The sequence below is a fragment of the Hippocampus guttulatus genome, chromosome 1 (assembly GCF_054856545.1).
Source record: "Hippocampus guttulatus isolate MCC_2025c chromosome 1, RoL_Hgut_1.0, whole genome shotgun sequence".
NCBI lineage: Eukaryota > Metazoa > Chordata > Actinopteri > Syngnathiformes > Syngnathidae > Hippocampus > Hippocampus guttulatus.
Genome location: NC_141261.1, coordinates 19,479,645 through 19,499,484, shown reverse-complemented (window position 1 = coordinate 19,499,484; position 19,840 = coordinate 19,479,645). Strand labels below are relative to the sequence as shown.

The window sequence follows — 19,840 nt, the reverse complement described above, 5'->3', positions numbered from 1 at the left end:
GTCTGCGGCTGGATGGATGGATGGATGGATGGCTTGTTGAGCCGACTGATGAGAAGAAAGGATCGTCAGCGCAGAGCGCAGATGCGTATGCGGAACTGGGAGTCGCCGCTTGGAATTTTTCGTCAATGGACGCTACATCTTCTTGTTTGCTTTCAAACTTAGCTTTTAGCAGCCATGTGCACATTTTTAGCATGATGTCTTTGATCCACTGGTGAAAGGACACTTCGATTCTCTCCCCTTTCATCTATAACTGCTTCAAACAACAACGCGTATACAGAAAAAGTGGTTAAGATACCATGACTGTCTGTGTCTTATGTGTTCTGTTGTATTATTTTGTCATTTTATGTTAACTGTTCTGTTGATGGCAGCGCAGGTACCCGCAGCGGGTCCTCTCTCTCCTGTGGTTGAGAGGAGAGAAATTTCATCTGTGCTGTATGTTGCACATAGAGCATATTTGACAATAAAGTTGACTTGACTTGACTTGACTTGAACAGGGCAAGGAGTGGTTGGGGTCAATTTCAATTGTGAGCCTGCATTTTGATGTGGTCTGACAACTCCAGATGGACAAATGTCCAGGTCCTCTTCATCTCAGATGTCAAATCCTGAATCAAAAGCAACGATAAGCTCAAATTCCTCAAGGATCATTTATACAGCAAGTCATCAAGGAATCCATGCGACCATGATACTCTAGAGAAGAACATAAATTACATTTTTGATGGTGCACAAGCATACACGTGTATAATAAAAGTACATTTTTAGAAATCCGTGTCTCAAAATTGTTGGAAGGACACTTCCCATGTGGCACGCCCGTGTTGACGGGACTGCTATTATGAGGTCTAAAAGTGATGATACTACTCCGACGTATGTTGGTGAGACTGAATGTGTGGATCAACAGGAAGTGTATATCCGAGTAAAAAAAGAAAAAAGTGCTAATACAGTAATAAATAATGTTGGCTAGGCCATGGTGAGAATAGAGGAACTCGAGGACGGTTTGCGGGGTGTTAGGTTTGTGGGGGTTCGGGTCAGTCAGTTCATGTCAAGGAGCGGATAAGGGGTTTGGGTTAGAAAAAAGGAATCATGGAATGATCGAGCCGAGGAGGAGCAAAATACACACCTGTTCTATCGAACCATCCTGACAGGCCAAACAACATAATTAGATAAAAGCATTCACATCCGGTGACTCACTGTCATAAAAGACTAACCTGTAAAAAAGACAACAGAGCATTGTTGGTTGCATTTTTAATTGTTACATTGTTTGTCTGTGAGTTTGGCAAGAACTGATTGCCTTTCAACGAACTGAGCGCAACTAATGATGCCATGTGACATGGGATGTAACTTTCTCCAACGATCAACGAATGATATAAAACGGCTGCTCTTCATCATCCCCAGAGTCACGTGTCGAGACAGCAAAGGTAAGATTTCTCAGTTTTACATTTGGATTTTTATTTCTATTTTTATCGATTTTTTTTACACGTCGTCACATGGAAACCACACAAATACAAATGATTTGATAACATTACTCGAGTTATTCTATCATTGCACAGATGGCTCGTCTTCACCTGTTGGCCGTCCTTTGTGGGATCATTGCCCTGAGCCAAGCTGTAAGCCAAAATATGATCGCACGCCCCTCCTTGATGTTTTGCTCCCTGAACTGAACATTGCGCTATTTTTCGTTGTCGTCTTCACAGGAGCGTGGCGCCAAAGACAAAAACAGTAGGTAGCCGTGATGGAAATCTTTCACGCCGCGACAGAATCATTTGATGCCCAACATTTATCTTGCAGAAAATCATTGCCCGAAAGGCTGGACTCAGCTGGACAACAAGTGTTACATCTTTATAAACGATCCCAGGTCCTTTCCAGATGCAGAGGTGCAAAAGGCTTTCACAGAGTTTACTGCTATTAGAATGCCAATCAACGTCTATATTTATTTGTTAATAAACCTAGCGCAACTATTTTTTTTCTGGTTATCATCTCTCTTTCTTTTTCTCCCCATCAGAGGGTCTGCAACATTCTTGACGGGAATCTGGTCTCAATCAACAATCTCTTAGACAATGCATTCGTTGTTGAGCTGATTCGGGAGGGTGCTGGTTCTGTCGTGGACACCTGGATTGGACTCCATGATTCACTTCTGGTGAGAACCCGACCAGTACAACAGTTCTGATCGAATCAAGTCACCGTGTTTACCAGAGGAGTTTTTGCCACATCGAAATTGAATGCGTGTTTCAGGCCAAGTCTTGTCGGCAACTTCAAGGAAGCGAGTGTCCAGTTTTGTTTTCATTATAGCTGTTTTAGGACCTCAAGGGAGGAGAACCTGGTGCCCTGGAACTTGTCCTGTAGCTTCACCTAGAGGTTGACACGTGTTAAACATCTCCAGCCAAGACTAAAACTGATGTCAAATTATTCAGACGTCATAACATCCTCAATAATGACCCAACATTTGTCTCCCGTGCCCCACGCTGCTGGCTCAGTCTTCAGCTGAGATTCGTGTCTAAAATGTGACTTTATCTTACAGGAAGGCGATTTCATATGGACAGATGGCGAAATCTTCAAGTTTTCAAACTTCGGTGGTGGCCAGCCTGACAACACTGGCGGAAATGAAGACTGTGTAGAGATTCAAGCGGGTTTGTATGCTTAAGAATATTTTGCAAGGAGAACGTTGTGTATCCTGATGTGTCATAAAATGTCTTTTCATATTGCAATAAGGTAAACTGATGTTTCTTTAATTCAAGTATGCGTTACTGACCCCATGTTCGTGTTTTCTCTTGCAGGCTCAACATGGAATGATGATGATTGCACCGCGTTAAACCCATATGTTTGTTGCAGACCTGCGGAGAAAAAAGATTGCCATTAATCAGCCCTCTTTGCTTCCATCTTTCATCGCAAATAATCTTTCCTTCATCACTCAACCTTTGAGACAACATCTGCCGTGTCGTTCAATGTCGCTTTGCCGGGTAATTCACTGGTTAATGATTGATTCAGTGGGATCTTTTCAATAAATGACTCCTTTTTTCTAAGCAAACCAATATGTTGGAGTGGTATTCCTTTCCCTTTGCACCCATTGCAGCGTTTCTTGCTTACTCACTAAATGGTGGTTGAACAAGAAAGAGCCAATCGCCTTCTTTTGTCGTTTGATCTCATCGGTCCCGCTCGGTTGCTTTCCTCATTCAGCCATTAACCGTGTCATCGTTTTTCACAATCGCAACACACACTTTCTTCTATCTGGCGGGACGGACACCAGGGGTGGGCGATTCGTTTTGCAAAGAGGTCCCACGAGAAACACAAACCGCTTGGCGAGGGCCGAGCCATCCTGCTTAAGTCCCCCTCGTTGGATATCATTTTCAATGAAGAGCTATGTGTACAGACGTTAGAATTAGGAAATACACATTCGAGGTGGTCATTCAGATTACAGCTTTACACATTGAAAATGCTCATGTTAATTGTGTGCATCAACCGTCAGCTCATATTCGTTGTTCCGAGTCAAGACGCCCAAATGTATTGTGGGGAGTGTAATATTATTGACGATGACGTATAATGCCGCAGCGATGACTGATAAAACACCCAAAGCATACAGTCGATGGTTTTGCCAATGGTTTTGTCAGGCCATATTCTTGTGGCCCACGATGCACAAAATAAGAATTTCGCTAACGTTAGAAAATCTGGTGTTATTTTTGCTAGACTCTTTTCGGAGAGGGACGGGTTTAATGATAGATCCGAGAGGGGCGCCGTATTTTACATCTAATTTTTTCCTGGTGGTCTAGGACAGGGTCAGTCACAAACTGCGGGTGGGCTTGATCTGGCCCCCAGACCATACTTTGCCCAAATCTTGTCATTAGACTAGATCTCGTCTGTTCAAGTGTCAGGAGACTCGTCTTTTCAGACTTCCAACATATTGACATTGTGCTCCGTTATAATTAACATGACAAATCGATAATTCGGGATACATGATGAAATGCTCCGATACACAAAATGAATTTTTTTTTTTGCTCATCAAAGCGTGTGAGATACTCTTCTAAATGTGACTGAAATGCTCTTATACACACTACAGTACTGCTTATCCTACCTATTCAGCGAAGGAGCAAGAAAGCGCTAGGACTTGCGCCTGCAATATTTCCAACATAGCAAGGTTTTCGTTAATCTATCGATTTTCCGACCCCTCCAGCAACTATTTCTCTCAATATATTTCATTTTTCATCATACATTTCTCAATGCATGTATAAAAGATCCACCAGGCAAACCCAACAACAACATTTTGAAGCAAATAGTTACTTTCTTTGTTTCTATATTTATATATCTATATTGTCTCTATATAATCTCACGAATGTTTTTCTTTTACGCTTCCTGATTCAAATCTGGACCCCTCAGGAGCCCGAATCGATTCGTAAACTGCAGAAAATAAATTAAACCCCTTCGAAGGAACTGTTCATCGCCTCCAGCCTTTATTTGGAGTACCAACATTCCCCTCGTCCGAAATTCAATGAACACGCGGGGAAGAGGAGGCCACTCTTCCCCCAACACTGTCAAACGATTGTGATATCGGCATTATAGTCGGGACAAAATTGCGCACTTGGACCTGCAATATAAATCCAACTTTAAAAAGCAAAGAGCACACCAACACATTTTTTATGCAGAAGCAGATTCCTTCATTTATTAGTCATAAGCCTGAAGGTTTTTTTATCGACTGACCACAACCAATGACAACTAAATGATGCAGAAGAAGCAATAGAAAAAGAAGAAGGAATAGATGATTAGACGGAGAAATCAGACTCTTATCCCTGAAGTATTTTTATTCTCATCCAGAAGGTTGTAAAGATGATGTGATGGTCGGATTAGTGTTTCTTGACATGCACATATTTGGCACAAACATATGGACTCAAATCTGCACAGTTGTCATCATGCCACTGTTCAGCTGTAAGAAAAACAAAACAAACATGCCATGAAATCCTCAGAAGACTGAGTTTTGATTCCATTTCTACAACACAAAGGAATGAATTCATTTTTACTTGACGCCTCGATGTCCACGCAGTCCTCAGGTGGGACACCTTCGTCTGGCTGCCCACTCTCAAAGTCAGTGAAACCTCCTGAGCTGCCATCAGTCCAAATGAAGTTACCCTCCTGGAAAATAAAAAGCCCCATTTGAACGAGACACGAGAAAACCCACTGCTTGGATTTTCATCTGATTTCAGGTTGTTTTGACGTGATACTGGGAACAGGAACGTGGAGAACGCAGTCAGGGGATTGGAGTGTGATTATCAAAAGTATCGTTTATCCTGAAAGCTAACTGCACTCATAACGTGTCGTCCCGAAGCCAGCGCGGATCTGACCAGTGTCCACCTGTCGGTGAAGCTCCATGATTTATTCAAGGGCACTGAGCTTTCCCCTTCTCATCAAGACCAATACTCAACTGTACGTGCTTCGGTTAAGCCGGTGACAAGGTTGAATCGAGAGAACACATTCATATTCTAAGAAATGTCTCGTGATCAGCAACCGACATGAATGAATCAGGACTTGAGTACTGAGCAAGGTTTTACCACGATGGAGTCGTGGTATCCAATCCAGGTGTCTTCGAAAACACCAGCACCTGCCCGAATTATTTCAATCACCACTTGGTTCTCCAAGGCACTGTTGATTGACACCAGATTCCCACCAAGAATGTTGCAGACACTCTGATGTGACAAAACCAAACCAGCAAAAGAAAAAAATGACAAAATAATCAGTGTGTATCATGACAGTAAACTGTTATGAACGATGCCGCAACTACTGGCTAAAAGTCTTCCAAACCTCTGCATCAGCAAAGCTTCTCTCATCATGTTGGTAGATGAAACAGCGATTGTTCAACCGAGTCCAGCCTTTAGGGCAGCTCCCTGCAACACAATGTTAAAACAACACAACCCTTTTAGGCGACAACTCAATCTGGGGAAGGAAGGTGAGGAAGGAATCCAAGTGCGATGCTAAGACTAACCTTTCAATGTTTGACATGACTGTGAGAAGAAAAGCAAGATGGCAAATCATGACTGATGAACAAACGCAATCGCACATATACATCCGTTGAAGTCACCGGCAGAAATTTTGACTTACGACTCCGGCCAAGAGTCCACAGATCCCGCAAAGGAGGAGCAAGGAGCGAAGAGCAGATGCCATCTGTGCGGTGACAGAAGAAGACAGTTTTTCATTTGCGCGTTTGACCACGAGGGGTACGAGCTGATCATATTGGTCATCTATCTCACGTGGTGATTTTTGAAATGTTCCATTTAGTGATAAATTTTGTTGCGCGAGGTTACCTTTGCAGTGGTGATGCTCGATGCTGAGAATGACGCCGAGCAGTCCTTTTTATACGTAGGCTTGACGCAGTCCTGGAATGATAAATATGGCAATCATCGTCTTGTCACGTGACACATCAGGCGAGTTCTGCAACAACCTTTGCAAACCCGTTCAGGTGAGTTACCTGTGTAGCTTTGAGGGGGTTTTAACAAACAAGGGTAACGTCTTTTTTCATATGATGTGCACCTGGGCACTCGTGCCGAAATGGAGACAAAATTAGAGGTGACAGGTCAAGTTGATTTGTGTAGCCCTGAACAACAAAAGAGGCTTCACAAGCCCACAGTTGACTCATATTTGCGACATCCCCTGATCTAAACACTCCAAGGAGAAATGGTTGGATTTGATAAGAATGTATTTCTTTTTTTTTTGCATGAACTCCACACACACACAATGAAATGTTACCATTTTTTGGGAAACAAGATTCGTGAAACAAAAGGCGCAAGATGAGAAGCAGGGCAGTGCACCTGCATACACGGGAATGTTCTCTTGACTTAATTGATAGAGCAGCCTAACCGAGTAACGTCAGCATTATTCATTAAGCACAAAACACACCTCGCACACTGCGGCACTTGCATTTGGATGGATCCTTACTTCCTTAATTAAAAACACACCCATTCACGCGGTTGTTTGGTATGCCGCTATCCCAGTCCAATGAAGTCACGATCATTTTCAAAGTATGCGCTTGTTCAGTCACACATTGGTAGACCACAGAAGGAAGGCTTGGGAGTCTAAAAACACCTGAGCAGGAGGTGATGTAAGACCCTCTTGGAATCTTTGTCTTCATAATTACTCTTCATAGTAGAAACCGCAACGTTTGTTGAATATGCATGAATGTGTTTCGACGTCTTGTCACACGCTCTGGCTAACTGTCCTCTTTCCTTTCAGCATTGCTTTCACGACTTTCTGAGCTCGCAACGACATCCCAGCAACACTGTCAGTGAACGGGGACTCGAAGAAGACACTTTTCTGCTTGGATGCTCAATTTTCAGTCACACACATGTTTTGTCATTTGATTTTAAAAAATGTGATTGAAAGTTTTGGCACATCAAATCAAGATTCAGTGAAAACATATCATTTCAGGGTCTCAACGGGATCCCCCTCACACAGTGCACCTTGGAAAGTTAGAATTTTTTTTTTTAATCATATTATGATGTCAGAAAAATTGATTGAACAGAGGGTCAGCCATTTTGGCTCAAATTCTAAGGGTCGTTCATTGACAGTTTCCTACAAGGTAATTCAGTCAAAAGCAGGTCCACTTTATTTCTCCAAGCACCCAGTCTGACTTTGTGAAAATACATGCCTCCTGTCATGATAGACAGCCGCCCAATTTCACTTTACTTTCCTTCATTGTCCATTAGGGCGCGAATGAGTGAGTTTTGGTGGCTATCGTAAATGGATGAGTTTTCTGGCATGCCGAGGCCACCAAATGGCAAACTATTCATGTGCGGGATGAATCGTAGCAAACACAACATCTCCAACAGTGTCTCTGAGATGTAGCACATAGTACATGTAATCTTTACTTGATTTTAACCTTGTAAAACGATTATGGTGGAAATGAAGCACTGTCATCAAAGTATCTTCTTGTAGTGCTTGTTTGCGTGAATGCCTTTAAACCTGAAAGAGGTCAGAGAGAATCCTCAAAAACAATCAAACCTAACCAAGAGTTTCAAGAGGCAAGGTGGCACTCCCGCGTTAGTGGAAATATCCTCTTTACTTCTCTGTTAATTACCAGAACGTCACAAGACAAAACACACCCTAGATAATGCATTAGGGTTGGGACTGATAATTATGGCACACCCAGCGAAGCAGCGTGCTTCGGCTGATGGCTTGGTATGCCACATATTCAGTTTCTTGAAGCCGACAACAGTGGCAACCGCCTCCACTCCTGAGTCCTTAGAGGAAAAAAAAAAAGATATCTATCAATATTAACAGCGAAACTGGGTTGATGTTTGCAGGAGCACGGTGAATGTTGTTTCAGTTCACAATGTTGTCATGTGGAATTGCCGGTCTGGGCTAGAAAAGCGAATCAGCAAGTCTTGCTCTGTCGACTTTTTGTGAATTTATTGTTCTGCCTTGATGTGAATGACCTGATGTGCTTCCTGTCCTGCTTGCAGATCAAACCTACTGTCACGGACGGTGGTAGTGAAGGACCCTAAAAAGCAGGCAAGAGGGAGCCTCCGAGCAGGGTGAATTTGACAAAATGTATTCACAAAATACTGAGAAAACTAAATCCAGAACAAAAAGTCCTGGAAACAACAAGAATCCAAAGTAACAAACGAAAAGCGATGGCACCAGCAAAATACTCACAGGAACAGAGTCAGCAACAGAAACAATGACCCGACACTGAGTGGTCGGGCCGGGAGTCCTTTTAACAGACAACCTTCTCATGACATCATGATGACCAACAGGTGTGCCGCTGTCGGAGGAGCCCTACAGCGCCACCTATTGGTCCCAAACAGACCAACCATAACACCTACCTTCCTGGTGTGACAGTATTCAGTCAATTATTTCGAGTGAAACCACTGATTAGGGGTTCCCTTGCAAGTAAATGCAATCTATTTTTTTAAACCTACAAAAACACTATAATGCTCTGTAGCACCGGAATCAATCTATAGGGGTGTTCACACGGCACACATTTGCTCCGGCGCTGCACCGATGTATTTTGTTGCGATATATTTTGCACCGCAGCAAATTGTGTGGAGCATTCACACGTACAAAGCCGCTCAGCGTGTCAGCACCGGCACAGCGTCGGCGCAGCCCCACTTGCGTTCACACGGCAGTTTCTGCAGCGGAGCAAAAACGACAGAAAACAAATGAGCTGTCGTGTTGGTTCTTTTTAAAACATGTACTGTACACAACTCAAGCGAATACTGGACAGGGACGTCCTTTTCCTTCTCGGTCTCCGTGCCTTCTGCTCGAGAGTGACCGCCCCCGAAAACGTAAATCAACGATGACTTCAATGACACTCAGAAAAGCAAACACTTAATGCGCCAAACAGAAAATCAAGAGAGGAAATCACAAAATAAATTATATGGGCGGCGGGGGGTTGTGAACACACAACAAAGGAACAAACTACACAAACAACTCCGAGACAGTGCAGTCTCCTACAAAAGGAAAGATGTTACCAGCCAAGTCTTGTGTCGTTATTAAACAAACACATGACGGAAGTCCCACAGAGCGCGAAAGCAACGCATTCTCGCCGTACGTAAACTCTTCACAATGGCCGCCCTACCCCCACTACTACTGTACGTGAGATATGAATGAATTTACAAATTTATATTTATTATAATATATTTCAACAACTATGAACACTTTGAACGCGACAACAAAAGCAGAGCAAAGTATGGTTGAAATTGCACATACTTCTCGTTCTTAGGTTGTCCATTATGTATTCAGTAAATGAAAAGTCATTACTTGTAAATATTTTCAAAATTGATTATCATTATCTTTGCACAAATACAAAGGAAAAAGTGGACTTATTGTTAGTTCTATGTAATTTTTCAATGAGTTTACTGGCCCAGCCCTCTTGGGATCAGATTAAGCTGTATTCTACCCCCAGACAAAATTAGATTGACCCCCCTGGGCTAGAACAGGGGTGTCAAACACTGTACAGGTGATGTGACATGTCAATTATCTGGGGTGGCGCCTGAAGGGTCCAATTAGATCACAGGTGATTCCACTGCTATCATGGCCCGCCTTCTGCTTCATTTCACTTTAATTTTTTTAAAATAAAAATAATCCGGCTCCCCCTAAAATAAGAATAAATAAATGTTTTTAAAATCATATTTTACTATGCACACCTCCCCAGGTCTGCCCTGTAGTGGTGAATGGTGATAGGATACAACAACTTCAAACTACAGTTGATGCATTTTTGCAGTTGGGCACTCCACTCACGAATCCACATACCTGTATTCACTTCTTTTTTTGTTTTGTTTTTCATAGATGGTTTTTTCCCTCGTTCTGCCGTTTTTCATGGAAACCGAATATTGAAATTGTCTCACCGTTATTTGAAGAATTTGGAGGACTGTAATCGCACACACGCACATACACGAACGTACATACACAGGCACGCGCGTACACACGCGCTCCCTACTGGTTGCCAGCCAATCGCATGGCACACAAAGACAAACAGCCACTCGCACTCACAATCACACTACGGGACAATTTAGAGCAGGGGGGTCCAAACTTTTTGCCAAGGAGGCCAGATTTTATGTGGTAAAATGTGTGTGTGTGGGGGGGGGGGCTTTGAACAATATATTTAAACAAATTTTAGTAAGCCAATTCGTGTTTCGCATTTGCCTTTTTATTTTAATTGCAAAAATCTTAAGCATGTCTTTTGGTTAATTTGAAACATGCATATTACATGCAACTAAATATTCCTGTTCCTCTCGTTTGAGTTTTCAGGCTCTGGAGGTCAAGTAGTTCTTCTGTAACGTTCATTTCATTGTCCACTCCCCTCAAAAAAATAAGTCACTGAGCAGCGTTTGGGCTCTCGTCGCAAGTCAGAAAAAAAAAAGGGTCAAACTCCTTTCCTCTGTCTCTCAGTTGTCTTTTGATGTCCGATGACACTTCTTCAATCCTGCGTGATTACATGCCAGGCAGACTTTGGCAAACTCTTGCTGCTTCTCAGGACAGATTTTCTTCTCCCTCGTCATCACACAGTCTTTGATAAATTCACCTTTGTTGAAAGGTTTGGAATGCTTTGCGATCATCGGTGCTTACGCATAACTCGCCACTGTGGCGTTCTCATTTGACCCTCGGGCTCCTGCAAAATACTGCTGCCGTGAGAGTAAACTACTTTCAAGCTGCTTCAATTTCTTAGTGACGTGATCTTGACGTACATCTCAGCGTGTCTCGTTTGATAACGTCGCTTGACATTATACTCCTTAAAAACAGCCACTGTCTCTTTGCAAATAATAATAGTAATAATAATAATAATACATTTCATTTATAAGCGCCTTTCAAAATGAGGCAGTCACAGTTGTTGCGTATTTCAGTGAATAAATAGTCAAATTTCTATCCATCCGTGAAGCGTCGTCGTCAACTTTCCTCTTTTTGTTGATTGTTGCAATTTTAGAAAATTAGGGGATAAAGTGTCACACGGGGTGATTTCACGTAGACTGCTGCTGCTATCCAGTGGCTAAATGAGTCATACCATTTAGTGTGTTCCTCCTATGACGCGCTTGCACATTGCGCACAACTTGCGCGAGCCAGACGTCACTGATTTTAGGACAGAGCCCGAGGGCCGGATGAAATTCGACAACGGGCTGCAGTTGCCCCCCGAGCCGGACTTTGGAAATGTCTGATTTAGAGCGTTCCATTAATCTGCCAAGCATGTTTTTGAAATGTGAGAGGAACCCGCAGTACCCAGAGGACTCCAGAGGTCTTTCACTTCATGTTTCTGCAACTTGTAAATGACAGGAAAGTCATTGATGTACAGTCCTGTATATTGATTGTCGGGAAAGGCAGTTGGTAAGGGAGGCTTGATGCTGACTGTAGCGCCCTCAGGATGCGACATTAATGACGACACGAAGTGAAAATGAAAAACAGGTTTTAATTCCTGGCAACCCGTGAGAACTAGTCCCACGAACATGAAAGATACAAAACAAGTGGCATTACAAAACAAATAAAAGACAAAACCATTATGACAATTGATTTCACAGAAGATGCACACAAACCTCGTGGGCTCACACCCATAAGGGGCTAAACACTCGCCGAAATCCTGCCTGTCTTCTTCTTGCCTCGTACAGTAAGTTCTCGGCCCTCTCGTCGTCTTACAAAAATGGTTGCGCAGAGCTCACAAAACGTGTCTCTAAGTGTGCGCCAGTGAATGCGCATGGCAACTCGTGTCGGGTGGCACCTTTCCATGCGATAATTGGTTATGTCCCACAATCACCACTAGAGGACGTTAGAACACCAACGGTGAAACAGCTTTATGGGAACTATAGACAGGAACACTGACAGTGATTTGAGTTGACGTGATGAAGGGTGCAGCAGAGGTTGGTGATGGCACATGTGAAAAATCAAACACATGCAGGAGCAGCAGTACACTTGAACCCACCCACTCCTGTGCTGTCAAACCACATTGACAGGGCGGGTAACATTCTTATGTTAATGACTCGTTCATATTGCTCCAAGACATTTTTCTCAAAGGCGATTGCATTTTTTTGTGTGTTTGGTAAATTGTTGAGGTGTGAAATTGGAAACGAGCCAAATACACTTTCTTTCCACTCAAAGAAAATACTTAACTCACCAGCTCAAATAAGCCCTTGAGTGCAAGGACATTTTTAGTCATTAGTCTTCAATAGCATCAGTCAATATGTTCTGCATTTTCATCATTTGTGTAGTGATAGCATAGTACTTAATTCATCTGACTTCCGTGTAGGCAACGTGGATTCAGTTCGGCAAATACTGTAGTTGTCTGTCCCGGTATGTTTCGTGTGGTTGACTCATGCCAACCAATCAAGGTCGAGTCTGAAATTTGGCTGTCAGCTGGGATAGGCTCCAGTACCCCATGACCCAGAACATGAATAAGCGATTTAGATAATGGATGGACGGATATTTTTTCCCCAGTTGATTGAGCAACTTCAGTTTCTTTTGTGAAATGTGATGAGCGAATTTACGGAATTAACGTTCTGAACTTGTCTAACGTGTCATGTGATGACCTACGAAATTCCAACATTGTCTATAAAATGTTTGCTGGTCATCATTGTCAGCATCCAAATGTCAAGCCTCCAAAGGTAAGATTACCCAATCTTACACCATAATTTGTCAAATATTTTTTTTTTAATTCTTATATGTTGAAGTCAAGATGGCGCCCGAGTAGGCAGCCGTCAGCAAGTGCTCTCATGAGCCTTGCTTTTTTTGTTGTTTTTGTGTTTGTTTTGTCACTTTGTGTTTGTTGTTACGTCGTGTGGACCTGATGTGGACTTTTTCCAGCATTTTTTGGCCACGACATTCATCAAGGAGGAAACTCTGTGCTCTGTGGTTGCGCCTTCTCGGCAGCATGGGTATACCAGCACTGTTTTTGACTGGGAGGAATGTCGGCGCCATTTGACTGTCATTGCTGGACAGCCCCGGGGCGCTTGTGTCTTGCGCCTGTAATGGGCAGCATTTTTCACAGCCCCGCTTTGTTCAGCGGAGAGATCGGTGCTGTTGAACGGTCTGCGGCTGGATGGATGTAAGTCTTGAGGAGCCGACGATGAGAAGAAAGGAGCGTTAGCGCGGAGCGCCGATGCGGATTTGGAACTGGGAGTCGCGGCTTGGAGTTTGAAGTGGATTACGTGGGACAGGAGAAGTGAACTAATCTCTTTTCGTCAATGGACGCTGCAGCTTCGTGTTTGCTTTCAAAACTTAGCTTGTAGCAGACGTGTGCACATTTTCAGCATGACGTCTCTGATCCACTGGTGAAAGGACACTTCGATCCTCTCCTCTTTCATCTAGAACTGCTTCAGACAACAAAGTGTATGCAGAAAAGTGGTGAAGATTGCACGACTGTCTGTGTCCTATGTGTTGTGTTGTGTTATTTTTGTTATTTTGACTTCAAAATGGCGCCGTGTGAGTGGCTGCCTTTCCAGCAGCTCCTATATTTTGTTGTTCTACTTCTTCCTATCATAACTTTGCTGCTGTGAATTGGGAATTTCTCCATTGCGAGACTAATAAAGGTTTTCTTATCTTATCTTATCTTATATACGGTCAAATGTCAACCTGATTTTTAACCACACAAATCCAAATCAGTAGAAAGCAATAATAAAGTCATTCTATCATCGCTCAGATGGCTCGTCTTCACCTGTTGGTCGTCCTTTGTGTGATCGTTGCACTGAGCCAAGCTGTAAGTCAAAATATGACCCAATCTGACGCCTCTTGATAGTTTGGTGTTTTGCTCTCTAAATTGGGCAATGTGTTCTTCTTCTTTGTCATCTTCACAGAGGTTCAGCAATAAAATAGAAGGTAGGGTAGGTTGATGATATCATGCTCACATTTAACATTGCGACGGAATCATTTGATGCCCAACAATTGTGTTGCAGACCATAACTGTCCTCAAGGCTGGACTCAGTTAGATAAGTACTGTTACATCTTCGAACACGAGCCCAGGACCTTTTCAGATGCAGAGGTACGGAAGACTTTTACAGAGGAGTTATGCATACAGTCTACTGACAGTAGAATGTCTGATACTGTCAACTTTCATGATATAATAAACCAACGTGCAACCGTTGAAAATGCTGTGCTTTTCTTTTTCTCCCCCACCAGAGGGTCTGCACCATTCTCGGCGGGAATCTGGCCTCCATCAACAGTCGCTTAGAAAACGCAGTGGTTGTTGAGCTGATTCGGGAGGGGTCTGGTTCTGTCATAGATACCTGGATTGGACTCCATGATTCACTTCTGGTGAGAACCCGACCAGTACAACAGTTCTGATCGAATCAAGTCACCGTGTTTACCAGAAGAGTTTTGCCACATCGAAAATGAATGCGTGTTTCAGGCTAAGTCTTGTCATCAACTTCAAGGAAGCAAGTGTCAAGTTTTGTTTTCATCATCGCTGTTTTAGGATTTCAAGGGAGGAGATTCTGGTGCCCCGGAATTTGTCTTGTAGCGCCTCCTTGAGGTTGACATGTGTCAAATATCTCCAGCCAAGACTAAAACTGATGTCAAATTATTCAGACGTCATAACATCCTCAATAATGACCCAACATTTGTCTCCCGTGCCCCATGCTGCTGGCTCAGTCTTAAGCTGAGATTTGTGTCCAAAATGTGACTTTATCTTACAGGAAGACAATTTCATATGGACCGATGGCGAAACCTTTAAGTTCTCAAACTTCGGTGATGGCCAGCCTGACAACACTGGTGGAAATGAAGACTGTGTAGAGATTCGAGGGGGTTTGTATACTTAATATTTCGGAAGGAGAATATTGTGTCTCTGATGTATCATAAAACGTCTTTTCATATTGCAACAAGGTAAATTGATGTTTATTTAATACAAGTATGTGTTACCTTTTCTGTGAAAGTGGTGAACTGACCACTAGTATGTGTATTTTTATTCTTGCAGACTCACTGTGGGATGACGATGAGTGCACTGACTTAAACCCATTTGTTTTGCATCAGACCCGTGGAGGAAAAAATCACTAATCAGCCATTTTACCATGTGATCTTCTAGAGTAATATATTTGCGAACTTTGAGATCACATCTATGCTGGCATTCAATGTTCATTAGAGGTTCAGTCACCTGTTTCCCATCAGTTCAGCTTATTTTCATGGGTAGCCTATCTTTTCAATCAATTAAAATTTTCTGAGCATGACAATATGTTTGAATGTTATCCCCCCAACCACCACCAACACCCTCTGACCAATTTTAACATGCTTCATCATGGAATGGTCGTCAAACAACAAAAAGCCAATTTGACCTTTTGCTGCTTTATTTCCCAATGGTATGTAGACAATAAAGGGTTTCTCTTCTGTTCATTTTAAATGTTTGTTAACACGGTTCTTCAATATAGGTTAGCTGAAACCCTTTTTATTACATTTAGTTTTCCGTCATTTTATCTTTATTGCCAATTGATCATCATCATCAAGTAATGCAGTGCATCTTTACCAATCAGTAAAATTTAGAATGTTTTTATTTTGATCATATTTTTATGATAAAAAAATACGTTAATGTGTGTGTTTAAAGGGGAAGTCACACTCTTTTTTTTTTTTTTACAATAATAAGACAATGCATTCTTGGCAGCCATACTAGTCTAAACACTATATTCACATTGATATAGTATTTGGGGAATATGAGTTAAGGAGTAAAATCCACCCGTTTTTGTCGATTTCAGTGGGCGGCCATTTTGCCAGTTGCTCTCCACTGAAAATGACATCACAGTTTCTCAGGGCTCATGTAACAACCAATCATCGCTTAGCTTCAGAAAACAGGTGAGCCGTGATTGGCTTTGAGAAGCATCCATTGATTTTTTTGAACCAGTCACTCTCAGTGGAAATTTAATGTACCCCCTGTACATGCCACTGTCTTATTGTGACGGTCCCAAGCCGGGATAAATACAGAGTGTTGTGTCAGGAAGGGCATCTGATATAAAATTTTGGCCATAACAAACATGCGAATCAAACCTTCGAATTTCACACCGGATCGGTCGAGGCCCGGGTTAACAATGATGGCCATCGATGCTGTTGACCTACACCAGGGGTGCCCATTACGTCGATCCTGATCTACCGGTAGATCTAAAACAGGTCCCAAGTAGATCCGAAGAGTGTAGAGGAGAAAAAACACAAACAACCATTTGTGTGTCTTTGTACATGTTAGTAATATACTTTTTTGTGTTAATGTACGCTGCACCATAATCATCCTATCAGTCTCCTTTTCACAAAATAAATATTTAAAAAATAAAATAAAGCAGGTAAATCTTGAATTTATGGTGGCGCGTGATGACGTCACCGGAAGTTGTTTGCGCTCAGCAGTCTGCAATTCCAGCTCTTTTATCGACATTATTCTCATTCAGAGTTTGCTTCGTGTACAATTCACCGAGGGCACGGGCAAAGAATAGAAACCTAGGAGGGCCCAGGGAAGCACTTTAAAACGGTACGTGTGAGCTACAATAGTTAACCGGCTGCAAAAGTGCATCGCCTGCCTCAGTTTCAGGCTGTTTCTCATCATGGCGTGTGTGTGTGTGTGTGTGTGTGTGTGTGTGTGTGTGTGTGTGTGTGTGTGTGTGTGTGTGTGTGTGTGTGTGTGTGTGTGTGTGTGTGTGTGTGTGTGTGTGTGCGTGCGCGCGCGTGCCGGTAAGGGTAGATCCCGTGAGGTTAGTTGATCGAAAAGTAGATCTTTGGTCCAAAAAGTTTGGGCACCCCTGACCTACACAGTGCCGGTGGAAAATGGACTACTGTTGGTCAAAGAAGGAGAGGAGGAAGGTGTGTCCGTAGGAATAGAGAAAAGTGGAATGCCAAGAGTATAGTACTGAGAGTAGGGATTTTGAATGTTGGAACTATGACAGGAAAGGGTTGAGAGTTGGTTGACATGAAGCAGAGAAGGTAGACATACTGTGTGTCCAGGAGACCAGGTGGAAAGGTAACAAGGCTAGAAGCTTAGGATCGGGGTTCAAGTTGTTTTATCTTGGTGTAGATAGGAAGACAAATGGATTAGGAGTAGGAGTTAAAGAGGTAATGATGAGTCTGAAGCTAGAAATTGAAGGTGTGATGTTGAATGTTGTTAGTGGGTATGCTCCACAGGTAGGATGTGAGTTGGAGGAGAAGGAGAAATTTTGGTTGGACCTTGATGAAATGACACAGAACATCCCTAGAAGGGAGAGAGTTGTAATCGGTGCAGACTTCAATGGACATGTTGGCGCAGGAAACAGAGATGATGGACTCCAGATGAGGAACGCAGAAGGACAGATGATGGTTTAATTTGCTAAGAGGATAGAAATGGCTATTGTGAATACTTTTTTCCAGAAGAGGCAGGAACATAGGGTCACCTATAAGAGTGGAGGCAGGAGTACACAGGTAGACTACATTTTGTGTAAACTGTGCACTCTGAAGGAAATCAGCAACTGCAAAGTAGTGGTAGGTGAGAGTGTAGCCAGACAGCATAGGATGGTGGTGTGTAGGATGACTCTGGTGGTGAGGAAGATGAAGAGAGCAAAAGCAGAGCAGAGGACAAAATGGTGGAAGGTGAAAAGGGAAGAGTGTCGCTTAACTTTTAGGAAGTAGTTAAGACAAGCACTGGGCGGTCAGGAGGTGCTTCCAGATGACTGGGCAGCTCCAACTAATGTGATTGGGAGACAGGTAGGAAAGTCCTTGGTGTATCATCTGGAAGGAAAGTAGAAAAGGAGACTTGGTGGTGGAATGAGGAGGTGCAGGAGTGTATACAGAGAAAGAGGTTAGCTAAGAAGAAGTGGGACACTGAGAGGACTGAAGAGAGTAGACAGGAGTACAGGAAGATGCAGTGCACAGTGAAAGTAGAGGTGGCGAAGACCAAACAAGAGGCCTACGATGACTTGTATGCTAGGTTGGACAGTAAGAAGGGAGAGACTGATCTATACATGTTGGCGAGACAGATAGATGGTAAGGACGTGCAGCAGGTTAGGGTGATGAAGGATAGAGATGGAAATGTATTGACAGGTACCAGTAGTGTGATGGGAAGATGGAAAGAGTACTTTGAAGAGTTGATGAGTGAGGAAAATGAGAAAGAGCAAAGAGTAGAAGAGGTGACTGTTGCGGACCAGGAAGTAGCAAAGATTAGCAAGGATGAAGTGAGGAGGGCACTGAAGAGGATGAAGAGTGGAAAGGCACTCAGGCCTTATGATTTTCCTTTGGAGGTATGGAAGTCTTTAGGGTAGGTGGCAGTGGAGTTTCTGACTGGGTTTTTCAACAAAATCTTAGATGGTGAAAAGATGCCTGAGGAATGGAGGAGAAGTGTGCCGGAGCCCATTTTTAAGAACAAGGGAGATGTGCAGAGTTGTAGTAACTACAGAGGAATGAAGTTGATGAGCCATACAATGAAACTATGGGAAAGAGTAGTTGAAGCTAGACTAAGCAGAAGTGAGCATTTGTGAGTAGCAGTGTGGTTTCATGCCAAAAAAAGAGTACAACAGATGCAGTATTTGCTTTAAGGATGTTTTTGAGGAGTACAGAGAAGGTCAGAGGGAACTGCATTGTGTCTTTGCAGATCTAGAGAAAGTGTATGACAGGGTGCCCAGAAAATAAATGTGGTATTGTATGAGGAAGTCTGGGGTGACAGAGAAGTATGTTAGCGCGTTGCAGGACATGTATGATGACTGTAAGACAGTGGTGAGTTGTGCTGTAGGTGTGACGCAGGAATTCAAGTTGGAGGTGGGACTTCACCAGGGCTCAGCTCTGAGCCCCTTCTTATTCACTATGGTGATGGACAGGCTGACGGACGAGGTTCGACAGGAATCTCCATAGACTAATATGTTTGCAGATGACATTTTCATCTGTAGTGAGAGCAGGGAACAGGTGGAGGAGAAAGTCGAGAGATGGAGGTTTGCCCTGGCTAGAAGAGGAATGAAGGTCAGTCGCAGCAAGACGGAGTGAGTACATGTGTGTGAATGACAGGGATGCAAGTACAAGAGTGAGGTTACAGGGAGAAGAGATAAAGAAGGTGGAGGATTTTAAGTACTTGGGGTCAACTGTCCATAGCAATGGAGAGTGTGGAAAAGAGGAGACGAAGCGTGTACAGGCTGGCTGGAACGGCTGGAGATAAGTGTCAGGTGTGATGTGCGATAGAAAAGTTTCAGCTAAGATGAAAGGAAGGGTGTATAAAACTGTGGTGAGACCAGCCATGCTGTTTGGACTAGAGACAGTGCCACTGAAGAAAAGACAGGAGGCAGAGCTGGAGGTAGCAGAGATGAAGATATTGAGGTTCTCTTTGGGAGTGACCAGGTTGGATAGGATCAGTAATGAGTACATCAAAGGGACGACTCATGTTAGAAGTTTTGGAGAGAACGTCAGAGAGGCCTGACTGAGATGGTTTGGACATGTTCAGAGGAGAGAGAGTGAATATCTTGGGAGAAGG

At 43.1% G+C, this 19,840-nt stretch overlaps 3 protein-coding genes across 3 annotated transcripts; 2 read left to right on the top strand and 1 right to left on the bottom strand.

Moving 5' to 3' along the window:
* The first annotated feature begins 1,339 nt into the window (after nt 1-1,339).
* LOC147210827 (ladderlectin-like) lies at nt 1,340-3,019 on the top strand. The gene is made up of 7 exons (XM_086116982.1): nt 1,340-1,412; nt 1,545-1,601; nt 1,689-1,713; nt 1,783-1,868; nt 1,997-2,131; nt 2,513-2,621; nt 2,769-3,019. The coding sequence occupies exons 2-7, from the start codon at nt 1,545-1,547 to the stop codon at nt 2,849-2,851; spliced, it is 495 nt and encodes a 164-aa protein (XP_085973108.1). The 5' UTR covers nt 1,340-1,412; the 3' UTR covers nt 2,852-3,019.
* A 1,745-nt stretch (nt 3,020-4,764) lies between these two features.
* Nucleotides 4,765-6,343, bottom strand: LOC147210826 (galactose-specific lectin nattectin-like). The gene is made up of 7 exons (XM_086116956.1): nt 6,279-6,343; nt 6,076-6,138; nt 5,960-5,978; nt 5,779-5,861; nt 5,529-5,663; nt 5,001-5,112; nt 4,765-4,906 (listed from the first exon to the last, which is right to left on the bottom strand). Exons 2-7 carry the CDS (start codon nt 6,136-6,138, stop codon nt 4,827-4,829), a joined length of 492 nt encoding a protein of 163 aa, XP_085973082.1. The 5' UTR covers nt 6,279-6,343; the 3' UTR covers nt 4,765-4,826.
* A 21-nt stretch (nt 6,344-6,364) lies between these two features.
* On the top strand, nt 6,365-15,469 carry LOC147210825 (galactose-specific lectin nattectin-like). Its single transcript, XM_086129455.1, is given in 8 exon segments — nt 6,365-6,433; nt 14,059-14,143; nt 14,227-14,268; nt 14,346-14,431; nt 14,569-14,703; nt 15,084-15,192; nt 15,362-15,408; nt 15,410-15,469. Coding segments are annotated over 8 exon segments (633 nt in total).
* The last annotated feature ends 4,371 nt before the right edge of the window (nt 15,470-19,840 follow it).

Coding starts and splice junctions, on each gene's coding strand:
- LOC147210827 (XM_086116982.1), top strand. CDS start 1,545: ATGGCTCGTCTTCACCTGTTGGCCGTCCTTTGTGGGATCATTGCCCTG. Junction 1,602..1,688: donor TCATTGCCCTGAGCCAAGCT/GTAAGCCAAAAT, acceptor TCGTCTTCACAG/GAGCGTGGCGCCAAAGACAA. Junction 1,714..1,782: donor TGGCGCCAAAGACAAAAACA/GTAGGTAGCCGT, acceptor TTTATCTTGCAG/AAAATCATTGCCCGAAAGGC.
- LOC147210826 (XM_086116956.1), bottom strand. CDS start 6,138: ATGGCATCTGCTCTTCGCTCCTTGCTCCTCCTTTGCGGGATCTGTGGA. Junction 5,664..5,778: donor GAAGCTTTGCTGATGCAGAG/GTTTGGAAGACT, acceptor TTGTCACATCAG/AGTGTCTGCAACATTCTTGG. Junction 5,113..5,528: donor GATACCACGACTCCATCGTG/GTAAAACCTTGC, acceptor TTTATTTTCCAG/GAGGGTAACTTCATTTGGAC.